The 13,712-nt window shown below is 40.8% G+C and overlaps 1 protein-coding gene across 1 annotated transcript in view; it reads left to right on the forward strand.

Moving 5' to 3' along the window:
* Positions 1-1,207: 1,207 nt before the first annotated feature.
* The window catches only part of LOC103808410 (DNA polymerase theta-like), a gene marked incomplete at its 5' end in the record, with an annotated part of 14,956 nt that continues 2,451 nt past the window's right edge, over positions 1,208-13,712 (forward strand). Inside the window, 9 exons of the mRNA XM_009081192.1 lie at positions 1,208-1,345; positions 2,656-2,830; positions 3,310-3,445; positions 6,510-6,622; positions 7,189-7,373; positions 7,731-7,853; positions 9,420-9,536; positions 11,247-11,400; positions 13,182-13,297. Of these exons, the coding sequence (XP_009079440.1) occupies positions 1,208-1,345; positions 2,656-2,830; positions 3,310-3,445; positions 6,510-6,622; positions 7,189-7,373; positions 7,731-7,853; positions 9,420-9,536; positions 11,247-11,400; positions 13,182-13,297 (1,257 nt within the window). The remainder of the gene's footprint in view (positions 1,346-2,655; positions 2,831-3,309; positions 3,446-6,509; positions 6,623-7,188; positions 7,374-7,730; positions 7,854-9,419; positions 9,537-11,246; positions 11,401-13,181; positions 13,298-13,712) is intronic.

Consider the following 13,712-nt stretch of genomic DNA (forward strand, 5'->3'; position numbering starts at 1 on the left):
TAAGAGGACTGGAGCACCTTCCCTACAAAGACAGGCTGAAAAGTTGGGGCTGTTCAGCCTGGAGAAAAGAAGGTTGTGTGGAAACCTCAGAGCAACCTTCCAGTATCTGAAAGGGCTACAGGGAAGCTGGAGAAGGACTCTTGGTTAGAAGCTGTAGTGACAGGACAAGAGGTAATGGGGATAAATTGAAAGGGGAAATTTAGATTAGATATGAAGAAGTTTTTTATTGTGAGGGTGGTGAGACACTGGCACAGGCTGCCCAGGGAGGCTGTGGCTGCCCCAACCCTGGCAGTGTTCAAAGCCAGGTTGGATAAACCCTTGAGCAACCTGCTCTGGTGGGAGGTGTCCTTGCCCAGGGCAGGAGGTTAGGACTAGATGATACCTAAGGTTAATTCCAGCCCCTTAAGATGCTATAGAAAGGGGAATGAAAGGTGGTTTTTTTTCTGAATGCTGTTTTCTGAACTGCAGAAGCTTGTTTCTCACATGAGAATTTGTTACAAAACATGTAAAGTATCTTTTATACCTTAGTAGAACTTTACCTTTTTAGTTTTGTAACAGTAAAACTTCTGCACTACATAAATGTGCAAAAGAAAGGATCCTTTTATCAGCTGTGAAATGAACCACACTAGCTGCTAGGTAGTGTTTAATGCTACATGAACACAGAAGGAAAAATGAAGAGCTGTGTTCTGTCTGTCACCAAGACAGCATATACTTAATTTTACAGTTTTGGACAATTTGTTAGAAAAACTAATATTCTAGTTATTCTATAAAAGGTACTTGTGACCACCTCCTTCTATGCCATTCTTGTTGCTCTGAATTCTCATTCTTTGTTGCTCTGCAGCCTGCTAACAGTTCTTTTTTTTCACCAATGTTCTTCCCACTTTTAGTCTTCTGAACATTATGTTTTATTACAGTTGACTGTCAGCAGTAACCCCACTTATTGGATGGAGTTAATTACCTTTTCTAAAAACACACCTCTGAACTCAAACTTATAGTGTTCAGAAAATGAGATTTTACATTGCATTTTGTAGTTAATTAAAATGAGGAGGAATGACTTTGATAGCAGGGATCTTTAATCAGCTTTTTAATTACCTGAAGCATTTGTACTATCCTTTGCTTGGAACAAGCTGTTTAAGTGCTCAGTTGCTTTTTGTTCTCTCCTGGGAGTAGCATGCAGAAACTAATTTGAAATTCTGGCCTCTTTCAGGTGTTGTTCCTGGAGCTGAAGTTGCCACAGAATGGAGATGTGAAGGTTCAAGGGAATAAGAAAACTCTGGGTTACACCAGAAGAGCAACTGCTAAAGGAAACAGGGTTAGGTTAAGCAAGCAGTTCAGTACAACCAAGGTACAGTAAAGTCTGTTTCTAGTCTGAAAATAAGTTTTAGCTGCCTTTTGCTTTTCCAGTTACCACTGGAAATTCAAGCTGCATTCTGCCTCCTCTGTTAGCAGAGTTAGTAACTCCTACTTTTCTAAAGCCTGAGTGCAGTGAGGACATGGCTATAAATAGCAGGCTTCAATAAGAATAAATCAGGCAGAATCTGATTTCTCAGATCACGTGTAAGACCAAAATAGTACAATAATTTTGTAAAGCCAATAGCAGAAGAATTTTTCAACATCAGCTTGAAAGATACTTAAATACCATGTTGATTAAATACAGTATTTTCCTTGCCTACTACTATCTTATCTGTGTTTTGTGCTTCAGAGGATTTGTCTTCAGAATGGCTGATCTGACAGATTATCAAATTTAGTATATCAGGAGCTTGTATATATGTGAAGGCTATTGATATCCTTGCCAGTTGATAAATATTGTGGACCTGCATTAATACCAACTGCTGCAGGCTAATGGATGCTCTTGCTGGACAAGTGAAATTAGGAGATATATATGTTCTCTGCTTTCAGGACTCATTAATCTGTGTTGTTTTCTTAGTTTCCCCTTGTTCAGTGTAGTCTGTACTTGGAAGACAAGTATCGATTTCTGAGACTCAAGAGGCAGTGAAGATGAGTGCAGTGGAGGTGGCAGAGCAGGGAGCAAGGAGCAAAGGAAGGATTTCCTTCTTTTGTGATATGTTGGGTTGAGACTGCAGCTGCTTGCTGCATACAAAAGATGTTATTCTGAGAAATGTTTGCATGCCTTTTGAAATTCTTGTTAGTCCCTTCATATTTCTGATTAAACTGAAAGGATTTGATTGCTAGTGCTCAGCTTTGTCTTTCAAGGAGCATGGCCAAGGGCTTCACGTTGTGTTCCTAGTGTACAGATAGGAGAGAGCAGGGAGAAAAATATGCAAGAAGATGGAGGAAGAGAATTTACCCTGGACAAGAGGAGACAACATAGGGGACCCATGGCATGTGATGCTTTATTTGATTGTTTCAGGTGGTTTATTGGTTGGTGCAGATTAAGAGCAATGATGAGGGTGCAAAAGTCCAAAGAGAAGTTATTGTCTTCTTGTGTGTAATAAAACTGCAGCTGTGTCTCATGGTGCTTTGATTACCCAGGTGTAGGTGGTATAAGTGGAGAGGATATCCATTTAATCTTAAGGCAGTGACACTGGAAACTCATTGTGGGTGAAGGAGTCACTTTTTCCTGCACAACTGCAAAAACTTTATAAATAAAGCTTTAAAGGCAGTTGATTAGTTGTGCCCTTTTCTTCCCACAAGGATGTTTTGGAGAAATTAAAGGCACTTCACCCATTGCCAGGACTGATACTGGAATGGAGGAGGATCAACAATGCTATTACTAAAGTGGTGTTTCCACTACAGAGGGAAAAGCGATTGAATTCTGCACTGGGAATGGAAAGGATATATCCAGTTTCACAGACTCACACAGCTACAGGTGAAGAAATGTGTTCAAAATCCTCACTTCTTACTGATTTTTTTTTCCCTTTGTGTGTGTGTGGGCTGTTTTTCTGCGGGGAAAAGATAGGAAATCAAGCCTGTGCTCTACTTCAATCAAACGAAAATACTGAAATTCCTATTTCACATGAATATGCCCTAGAAGTCTAGATATGTTTAAATAGCTTTTGTGTTCACCAAGCAGCATTATTCATTTCTTGCACATATTATTATGCAAATCTCTGACCCCAGAACAGATTCTGGATTTGAGAGTTTCTTATTAGTGATACAGAAATGGGGAACTATCTCAAGCCCATTAAACCTGAATTATTTTTCTATTTCTCCATTTTTCTCAGTGGTCATGTCCTGTCCTACCCTCCTGCCCTTTGTATTTTGGAGATGCAGAGTATGTGCAGCTGTGTTAAGTTAGAGAGACTCCTTATGGACCCTGACTTAGTTCCCACTTGTCTTCTGTCTCAGGTCGAATATCCTTCACAGAGCCAAATATCCAGAATGTGCCCAGAGATTTTGAGATTGAAATGCCAACTGTGGTGGAAGAAAGTCCACCCTCCCAAGCATGTGGAAATGCTGGTTCTCGTGCTGGTTTTGGGGGCAGGTAGGAGGATCTTGGCAAAGCTTCTGTCTAATCTGATCTTAATGTGGTTGGGTTGTCAAATTTCTCTTTTCTTTCTTCACCTGTGGCTGCTGTCTTGTCAGTGTGAGTTGTTATTTAGTGTTTCTCTTACAGGGGAATGAACACCTGAAAACCAGTGATGCATGAAAGACATAATACTAACAGCTTGTGGTTCCAATATAGTCATTTGCTTTTAGAAGTTCTTTATGAAACCCTACAGTGAGATTTGCATTATGCTCCCAGCTGCTGGGTAGAAAGTCTCGGTGTGAAAAGTAGCTAAACTCAAGTTAGGATCTGGTTTGACTTTCTAAGAGCTACTCTGAAAGAGCATAGGTTATTGTGGAAGAAGCAGAAGAAAGTTCATCTGTTTTATGTGGTGCAGCTCCCCGTGAAAGGGAACGTGGGTGAACATATTTTTCATTCTTGGTTAGTAATTTCATTTGTGATGATGACCTGCAAAAGCTGCCAAGCATGTAGCAGAAAAAGATTTCTAAATTTGATTTCTGTTAACCAAATGCCCTCTTTTCTACAATTCTAAGATTCTACTTTGGTAGCATTACAATGACAATGCCTAAACAGTTGTGTGGAAGTCTCATGAAATATCAAGGTTGATCTTTTAGCAGGCTTCATATTTGGTGAGGGTTTTCTGCCCTTTCAGTTTCTCTTTCCTTTCAGGTTCTTGACCCACATGTGTCACCTGAGTGACTTTTATTAATTTTTTTTTGCCCACAGCAAGATGTGAGAAATTTGAGAAGTTTTTTTGCTCTTTTGTCTGGTGCCTCCTACCACCATGTGTCTAACATCCTTTTGCCTTGGGTAGGTCATGGGAAGAAAGCTCAGGAGGAGCAGGATCTTGTCCATCTTTCTTCAGAAGAACCAGGTCTAGCCACAGAGGCAGAAATGTTGTTCTGAAATAAAGCTCTGGCAGTACTCAGGCTTGCAGCAGCTTTCCAGGATAGCTGGGGAGTGTGCTGGGTTCTTGAGAGTCTTGCCTGTAGAGAATAGCCTATCAAAGGAACGGAGTGCCTCTTGAACTTTGAGAGAGGTCTGTTTCTCAGGCTGACTTTTCATGCATTTTCCTACATTCCTTAGTGGTAGGAAGATGGACAATCCTGAAGAAACAGAAATGACTGCTGGCACAAAAGAAACTGTCATGCAGCCTGAGTCTGATATGCCTTTCAAATTTTGGTCCAAAATGTCTATTATTTTAGAATTTACTATTGCTACTCCTTCCTCCTGTAAGAAGCTTTTGACCAATGGAGTGTAACTAAATTAGGTCGTGATATAAAGCCCTTCATTCAACTCATTCAACTGAATTTGGAACCTATGCTGAACAGTGTGATTTTCTGCAATACCTAGTCATGCAGTTGTCCCTCAGCTTTATTTCTTTGGAAAATTTATTTCTGTGATTTTTTTTGTGTGCTTTCTTTCATCTCATTGAGCCCTACCATTCCTGAAATGACAGTGTTTCAGAAGAAAAGGAAGTGCACAGGGGAAGAGAGCATGATGTCTTTTCTGTGCTTTGCTGAAGCTAGTCTTGATCTCAGAGATACCTTTATATTTTGGTAAAGAATTTTCTCAGATCCCTGACCCAAACATCAGGGACTTAAAAAAGCCTTTTACCTTCCAGTGAAGAACCCAATGGTAGAGTAGTACCAATGGGCTGGTAGACTTGTGCTGATGGAAGTAGATGGTGTGAGTGGTGTCAGCACTGTTCACAGTTCAGTGGTGTCATGGTTTAACCCCAGCAGCAGCCAAGAACCACGCAGCCTCTCACTCACTCCCCCACCAACGGGGTGGGGGAGCAAATTAGAAGGATAAAAGCTACAAAAACTCATGGGTTGAGATAAAGACAGTTTAATAGACAAAGCAAAAGCTGCACACACAAGCAAAGCAAAACAAGGAATTAATTCACTGCTTCCCGAAGACAGGAGGTGTTTAGCCATCTCCAGGAGAGCAGGGCCCATCACACGTAACGGTTCCTTGGGAAGACAGACGCCATCACTCCAGATGTCCCCCCTTCCTCCTTCTTCCTCCCACCTTATATACTGAGCATGATGTCATATGGTATGGAATATTCCTTTGGTCAGTTTGGGTCACCTGTCCCAGCTGTGTCTCCTCCCAATCTCCCATGCATCCCCAACTTCCTTGCCAGTGTGGCAGTACGGAAAGCAGCAAAGGCCTTGACTCTGTGTAAGCTCTGCTCAGCAATCACCAAAACATCTCTGCATTATCGACTCTGTGCCCCGCACAAAACCCAAACATAGCCCCATACTAGCCTCTACGAAGAAAGCCAACTCCACTTCAGCTCAAACCAGCACAAGTGGGCACAGTGATGGATACAATTCCACCTGCAGCTACAAATGACTTGGTGGGCCCGGATATTTAAGCAAACCCTGAGAGGATGTAGAGCACCTGGATGACACTGTAAAATTCTGGTGTTCTGGAAACGCAAATCGATTTGCTTTGGGGCATTTTTTTCCACTCAGTCTTTAGGGAGGAAATGTGCAGTTTTATGAGCACATCCTCTGCAACTTCTGCTGTTGTTATAGGTTTGTGTACGTGTGTGCGTGCGCAGTCATGTGGCTAGTGATGTGAGGGAAATTCTGTCTCTACTAGGTATGGGCTGGTGCACACATTTTGCATATGAGAAGGATGTTGAGAGAAGACTTGGCACGCAAGGTGGAGTGTTGAAATTTTAGGATTCCTGTAGGACTCCTTTGCTATCTTTCTAGAATGAGCTCATGACAGATCAGGGCCTATTTATCTTAACTATTTTGGAGTGGAATTATCCCATTTCTGAACCAAATCCTGAATATACTAAGAAGATTTTACCCCTAAACCTTTTCAGAGTCAGTTAAACCCTTCAGGTGTTTATGTGGCCTCTGTCCAGTTGCCCCGTGGTCGAATTTAGGTATGGATTATCCAGAAGAATGGAATAGAGGCCTCTTGTTTTCACTGATTCTTTGTGGCAAAAATGATTATGGATCTTTTAGAGTTTTAGAAATGGGTGAAGCGCAGTCATTCTTTGTCTCCACAGACGTAGAAGCCGTTCCAGTATTTTGCACAATGGGCTAAAGGTTCAGGCCGCAGAGAGATCTGAAGAAAGAGGAATACCATTTGCTGTTAGCATGAGGCATGCTTTTGTTCCCTTTCCAGGTACTGCCCAGATCCTGCTCTGTAACTGCTAAGTAACAAAAGATCCTAAGATGTAATGAAGAGTTAAGAATTGATAACTGTGTATATCTGAGCAGCCTGCTTGGAAAACCAATGCAGTAGTTAGCAAGCCTTCAAAATTATTCACAAGACTGTAGAAGAGAGAGAGTTTCAGCTGGGGAAAGTATTAAAATGGTCACACCTTCATTTCCTCTTTGAGAATACTTGTTTTTTAGAGAGATAGCTTAGTCAGCTCTTAATACACTAATTGCACTCTATCTAATGTTCTTTCTGTCCAAATATCAGTTCTCACATTGCTTGCTCTGGCTCGGACATCTGGGCAGATACTTGTTTATGTGGTTTTGATGGATTCTGGATGTAGGGACTAGATGTGAAGCAGGCAGGACTGAGCATTTGGGAAACAGGAACAAATTTGTCTGATAGAAATGGCTGTGGAAAACTTTCAGAGCAAAAGATGAAGGACAAATTCAGTCCTTTTTGCTGGAAATTTGGATGGAATGTTGGAGTAGTTTATGAAATAATAATTTCTGATAACTTCTTGACTTCAGGTGGCTTAATCTTGGCTGCTGATTACTCTCAGCTTGAACTGAGGGTCCTTGCTCATTTGTCTGGTGACTGTCGACTCATTCAAGCCTTGAACAGTGGTACTGATGTCTTTAAGAGCATTGCAGCAGAATGGAAAATGATTGATCCTGAAGCTGTTGGAGATAGGACAAGGCAACAAGCTAAGCAGGTAACGTTTAGGAAAAGAATTTCAGTAGCAGCTTTCTGGGCAGGAAGGTTCAATGTTCAACACATCATGGAGTCACAATAGTATGGTTTTCTGTTTGAGTTTGGTCGTGATTGTTCAGTAGTTGTTTTGTATGTCCTCCCACTCACAGTACATTTCAGTTGGAGCTGTTGAGGTTTTGGGGGATTGAGGGTGGAGAAAAGAAGCATGAATGGCTTGGACTCAGAGGTGGTCTCTCTTCTTGAACACTTGCCCTTGTTTCCATGCACTTGTCTTCCAGTGAATCACATTTTGTTTTGGCTCTGCTTTCTCTGCATGGCTCACCATATGGTTGTGGTTCTTCACACTGTCCTCTGGCAGATTTGCTATGGAATCATCTATGGAATAGGAGCAAAATCTTTAGGCGAGCAGATGGGGATTGATGAAAATGAAGCTGCCAATTACATTGAATCCTTCAAATCAAGATACACAGGTTTGAATATAGTTGTTTGGGAACTGAGTGGGGGTGGTGGTTGTTGTTTTTAATCCCTTTTCTCCATTTCTCTTCAAATCCTATATTTGTCTCAACCTACCACTCTTATCTTTTGAAACAGCTTTTCATTTTGAAAATCTCCAGTGCATGAACACAGCAGTTTGATACTCCATTATGTTTTACTCTACGCTCTGTTTTTGTTCACATTTAGTACTTTGTTGTTTACTTATTGTGTTAATTATTTTGTTGTTATGTTAATTAATTAATAAGCCCTGGGGAGTGATTTTAAAGCTCTTAACTTTCTGAATGAGAAGCACAATTTTCCTTATTAAAACACATAGCTTCAAAGGATGTGCCACCGTGCTTCTTTTAATTTTAAACTGTAGCCATTTCTTTGTCTTTTATCTTGTCTTCTGCTTTCCTGGAGTTTTAAACTGTTTTGCATATAACCCTTAAACTTTTATCCCACTGCTCAGAGCAACTCTCCCATATTTTGTATAAAGACATTGTTTTGTTCCTAAGAAGCATGTTAATTTTTAGGAAAGCTGTAGAGAGAACAGAGCTGCAATCAGACAAAGAATGGAGGGCAAATCGGACAAGAGGCAGCTCGTTCTAATCATAGAACTTGGAAATGAGGTGGAAAATTATGTCCTGAAGATACAGGGATTTTCTTTAGGAGACAGATGCTGAGAAATAGTTTTTCTATTAAGAGTCTGTTTAGTCTGTAGCAATTTCTGGATAGTCTCTTCTTCATGACCATTAGAAATTACTTCCTGCTCCCTCCCTTTCACTAGGTGTGCACACATCCAAAGTCTGCAATGTACCTTATACTCTAACTTCACTTCCCATGGATTTTCACTTGATATGTATTGCTAGGCTGACCTGCTGAATTCCATACCTGATGAATTGACTAATGCTGTCAGTCTTGACTTTGAATAGTTCCTTTTACATTTCATATTTTGTAAACTCAGAAAGAAACTGTCTGAAGTTAACTTTTGCCGCTTTAGTACAGTTGTTACCTGAACTTGCAGTGAAGGGGACTCTTCCCTGTCTCACCTTTATTTGACCTAAGTTTCTTTTTAACACTCTTGGTGGATTCACTCCTTCCCTCGCAAAGTGCAGGTGGGTGAGTTTCTTTCATCCTAGAATCTGAAGTGACACAGCCTGAAGTCAGACAGCCTGAGGCATCAAGGGCTCTGATTTCGGCTTTCAATTTACTCCCTCCCTACTACTTGCCTTCAGGTTCTGACCTCTCCAGTATCAATAATACATGTATGACCCTCTGTGCCTGGACACTGTGCACAATGGACTTCCCACCTCCTTGTGCACAGCCAGATGTCCTGACACTGTGCACTCTCTTCCACCTCAAAAGTCTTAATAGGTTTTGCAGCAGAGCTGCAAATAGGCTGAAAGAGTGATTGTGTGCCCTTGTCCACGGACATGGTCTAGGAAATGTGAAGAATCACTCTGTGCTGCCTGGGTGTCCCAGACAGCTTTCAGTGACCCCAACAAGAGGTCAACACAGAACATCAGCTGTGTTACAAGAAAGCTTTCTCTTTCCTTTCACAGAGGTTCAGAAATTCTTGAAGGAGACAGTGCGGAGCTGCAGAAGAGATGGGTTTGTGCAGACCATCCTGGGCAGGCGGAGATACCTGCCAGCTATCAAAGATCCAAATCCCTACAGTAAAGCTCATGTATGTTGAATGGAGTGCCTTTTCTTAAATTATTTTTAAAAATTTTCTTTTTAAAGCATTAGATTTCTTTGCATAGCCATGTCTATGGTTTTACAAGGTTTGTGAGCCATCTTGGTCATGACCTTCCACTTCTCACGTAGTTCATTGTTCCCTCAGTTGTTCTCTGAGTAACAGAGCTTTTGTCATGGTCTGTTTGACGTAAGTCTTCTGTGACTGGGTGTGCAGCTGTCATCACTGTGCTAACCTTGCTTCAGAACTCCCACGTTGGAACTGGAGTGAGTAATTTATTGAAATCAGTGGACATGATTTAAAAAAGCTTCCACACAGTGGTATGCTTTAACTCTTCAGGTTGAGTTCCTCCCACTCAGCAGTCTTTGTATGTTACATGCTGTCAGCACTTGAACAAGAAAGGGCATTTAAGTCCTATATTTTTGGGGTATTTGTTCCTTTTCTTATTTTCCCTCAATGGAAAATTGCTCCAACTTGTTAGATAAATATTTAGTTAGTATATGCCTTGGCACTGGCATTGTTTTTTTTCAAGGTCATTCTGAACACATCTGTCATGGACTATACTTCACTAAGGGTGAATTGACTTCCTGGAGAGATGCTGACACATTTCTGTGGGGAGGAAACATTATACTCCTCAGCAAAAAGCTGGATCGTGTGGAATTAAAGACTAGGGTAGAAGAGGGAGGAAGTGGGGGAGTTGGTACTCCAAGTAGCTGACAGGGAAACAAGAAGATTTTCAAGAAACTTTTGAAATTGTTTGACCATTTAAGCTGAAGAATACTTCAGCATGAAGCTTTGTAGACACATCTCCTGTTCAAATTGGATTTATTCTTTATAATCATATTAAAGACCAGTTAATGAACTAGACTAGGGTAGAAGAGGGAGGAAGTGGGGGAGTTGGTACTCCAAGTAGCTGACAGGGAAACAAGAAGATTTTCAAGAAACTTTTGAAATTGTTTGACCATTTAAGCTGAAGAATACTTCAGCATGAAGCTTTGTAGACACATCTCCTGTTCAAATTGGATTTATTCTTTATAATCATATTAAAGACCAGTTAATGAACTACCTTCACTTTCATTTTGGTATCCTCATAACGTTTTGCACATGTTTCAGCTCCAACCACAGAGAGAAGAACCTTTGAATACAGTTTTCTTGTCTGAGGAAGGGATTAGTAGACATGTTGCTTGTGTCAAAAAAATGGTGGTCTAGTGGTTGTTTTTGCCCAGCTGGAATGCTCTGTCAGTCAGGGTTCAGGGTAGCAGACCTGACTGTTAGTCCATGAAGTCCAACTTCTTGCCTTAGATTGTCCATTCCTGGTGGTTTTGAAGATAGGCAGAAGTGTCTCATGGTGCTTGGATTAACTGAGAGATTTTTCTGCTCCTTGTGAAATTGTTACCATGTGTATATGCTTCTCCTTCTTGTGATTTGTGACTCTTGCGGGTTATTACTCTCAATATTAATTCATTTTAAATTTGTAGAAATCCTTCTTTTCTCAGTCATCTAGAGGAATTTGGGTGTGAAGTTAGTCTATAATGTGTCGTTCTTTCAGGCAGACAGAACAAACTCTTTATCTGGAGGATTTACTATGCCTGTGTTTGGCCATGTTTTTATTATTTTTAATTAAATACATGTGACATGCTGGATTTGATTGGGTTTTTTTTGAGGGGGGCGTGAGTTTTGAGAACAACTCTCTCTGTTCAGGCAGAACGACAGGCTGTGAATACAACTGTTCAAGGGTCTGCTGCAGATATTGTTAAAACAGCCACTGTGAACATTCAGAGACGCCTGGAAGCTTTCTCCTCTGTGATCAAGTCCCATGGACACCTGGAGAGCTCCTTCCAGAGGGATAATACTGGTATGTTCAGCTCTTCTTTTTGCTCTAGAGCAAAATTTTAAGTTGTTACTAATGTTGAAAAAAAAAGCCTGAAAAATATTTGTACCTTTGTGTCTAGGGATGGGAAATATTTTATTTCCTGTGGTAAGCTTGTGTTGTATTTCCAGTGGTAAGTTTGTGTTTAATGGGCAAAGAAGTCATAAGGAAGGAGGGAGGATGTCTGCTCAGCACACAAACTAAAGCAAATGCTGTGATCAGAACAGAAACTTGTTACCTCAAAGCAGATCTTGCAAAGGTTGGCAGTGGGGAGTTCATGTGTGATGTGGTCTGTGATGCCACCACAGAATTGTTCAGAAGTAGGAAGGAGGAGCTGAGCAGGCCCTCTGGCTTCAGAGGCAGTGAAAAGATTGAGTGGAACAACTTCTAGTTCAAAAAGTACGTTATGTAGTTAGAATTAAGTCTGGAATTTGTTGACTGGAATTTGATGTACAGAGGCTCTGCAAGAGTATTATATGAGCACTTACGAGCATACATTTTTTCTGTCTGCAGTTAGCAAAGCTGTTCTGGGGTGCTCATTCCCAGAGGAGTGCCACAAAAACCTTTTATAGCATAATGCAGACAGTTATTTTTTCATCAGTCCAATATTTTTAGAAGGACAACTTAAGGGATGGGGTGCTATATTTCTTTGATAGTTCTTATGCTTCAATTGAAATGTGAAGCTGTCTTCATAGGAAGAGTCTGATTTGTAAGCTCAATAATTAATTGCCAAACGTCTAAAAATATGTCAGGGAGTTTTGGAGAGACAAAATTGAAAGGTCAGCTATGAGTAGCAGGCATGTGGCTTGGCAGAACTTCACAGCCCTTCCAGGAGCAGCAGCTACTGACCTTTGGGCAGTGTAATTGTGGGGAGGTGGGTAGATGCATTTGTGACACTTTTCCCCCCCCTCTGGTACTAAATGATTCTAGAACTGGAAGGAATTATCTTTCAGCTTTCAGTTATGTGTAACTAATACAAGTTAGATGTGCCTGTGCCATCAGAGGAGCATCCTGTGTATCATGTGGCTTCTTCAACATTGCTGCTTCAGTGTGAGGCTTGTGTGAGCAACTGATGATGCCTTGAAACCTTTGCTGTGAACTGAAGTCCTCCTGTTAGCCAACCTGAGAAATAAATAGCTTTTGAGTCTGTGTGTGTGAGGTTGTGTTTGTTTATTTAAAAAAACAAACAGCTTTTACCATGGAAGGGTTTGTTTTATGTTTGTCAGGGAAGGCCTACCAGGATTCTGGTTTTGTCAGCTGCTTACTGGTTTATTCAATGACTGCTCTTTTTTTTCTTTCCTCTTTTTTAGTCAGGAGTAGTAGCTACAATTTCAGAAGTTGCATTTGGGAGGAGGTTTACTGCTTTTTTAGTGAGACATTAAAATGTTTCTGGAAGAAATGCAGAATCTTAATTCATTGCCAGAGAGAATGTTGTAAACCAGCTTCTGATTAGATTTGACATGGTTTTGTTTAAAATTTACTTTTAAAACAGATGGTTCAGGAGACAGAACTCTCTTGTTTCTGTTCTGATTCATATCTTTATTATGTAAGGCTGAAATGTTTATATCTAAAATACCTTTCATTAACATTTTTCCCTCAGTAGCTGTACAAATATTGATAGAATAGTAATGTTTTGTGGTTTTATCTGTAGGCATGGGCTTTTTAGAACTCATGTTTTTTTCAGCATTGGGAGTGTGCAAAGGTTTTTTGATACAAGAAACACTTTTGCCTAACGGTATCTAACAAACTGCTCTCCACCTTTGTAGGAAAGCTGTGGAGGAAGAGAAATGCAGGGATGTTACATCCCATCAGTGGAGGTTTCTTTATCCTCCAACTCCACGATGAGCTCCTCTATGAAGTTGCAGAGGACGATGTCATCCAGGTACAGCCCTGCAGTGGATTTTTCAGCTCTCTCCTGCATTACACTGTTTCAAACAAGCTTTTCTTCTAGGAGCTCAGATTCTGTTTCCTGGATCCCCTCTCCCTGGGTGCTGAAAGATCTGTGAAAACAAAGTTGAATTAAAGGAAAAAATATGTTTGCTTGATCCCTTCATTTTCAGGCTCAAGCCGTCCTGAACTTCAGGCTGAAGTTAGTTTTAAACATGTTCTTTGCTGCTTATAACAGCAGTTCATACAACTTCTCTGTGAGGCTTGATGAGTGAAGTTAGCCTAGTATTGTGACAGGTGTAGGGGGAATTGTTTCCTCATCTGGAGGTATTTTTGCCACCCTGTTTACACTCTGGTGCCTAACTCAGAGCATTTATTGTTACAGCTATGGTTTGTACTCTGCGTAGGGA

The sequence above is a fragment of the Acanthisitta chloris genome, unplaced genomic scaffold, assembly GCF_000695815.1.
Source record: "Acanthisitta chloris isolate BGI_N310 unplaced genomic scaffold, ASM69581v1 scaffold13848, whole genome shotgun sequence".
Taxonomy (NCBI): domain Eukaryota; kingdom Metazoa; phylum Chordata; class Aves; order Passeriformes; family Acanthisittidae; genus Acanthisitta; species Acanthisitta chloris.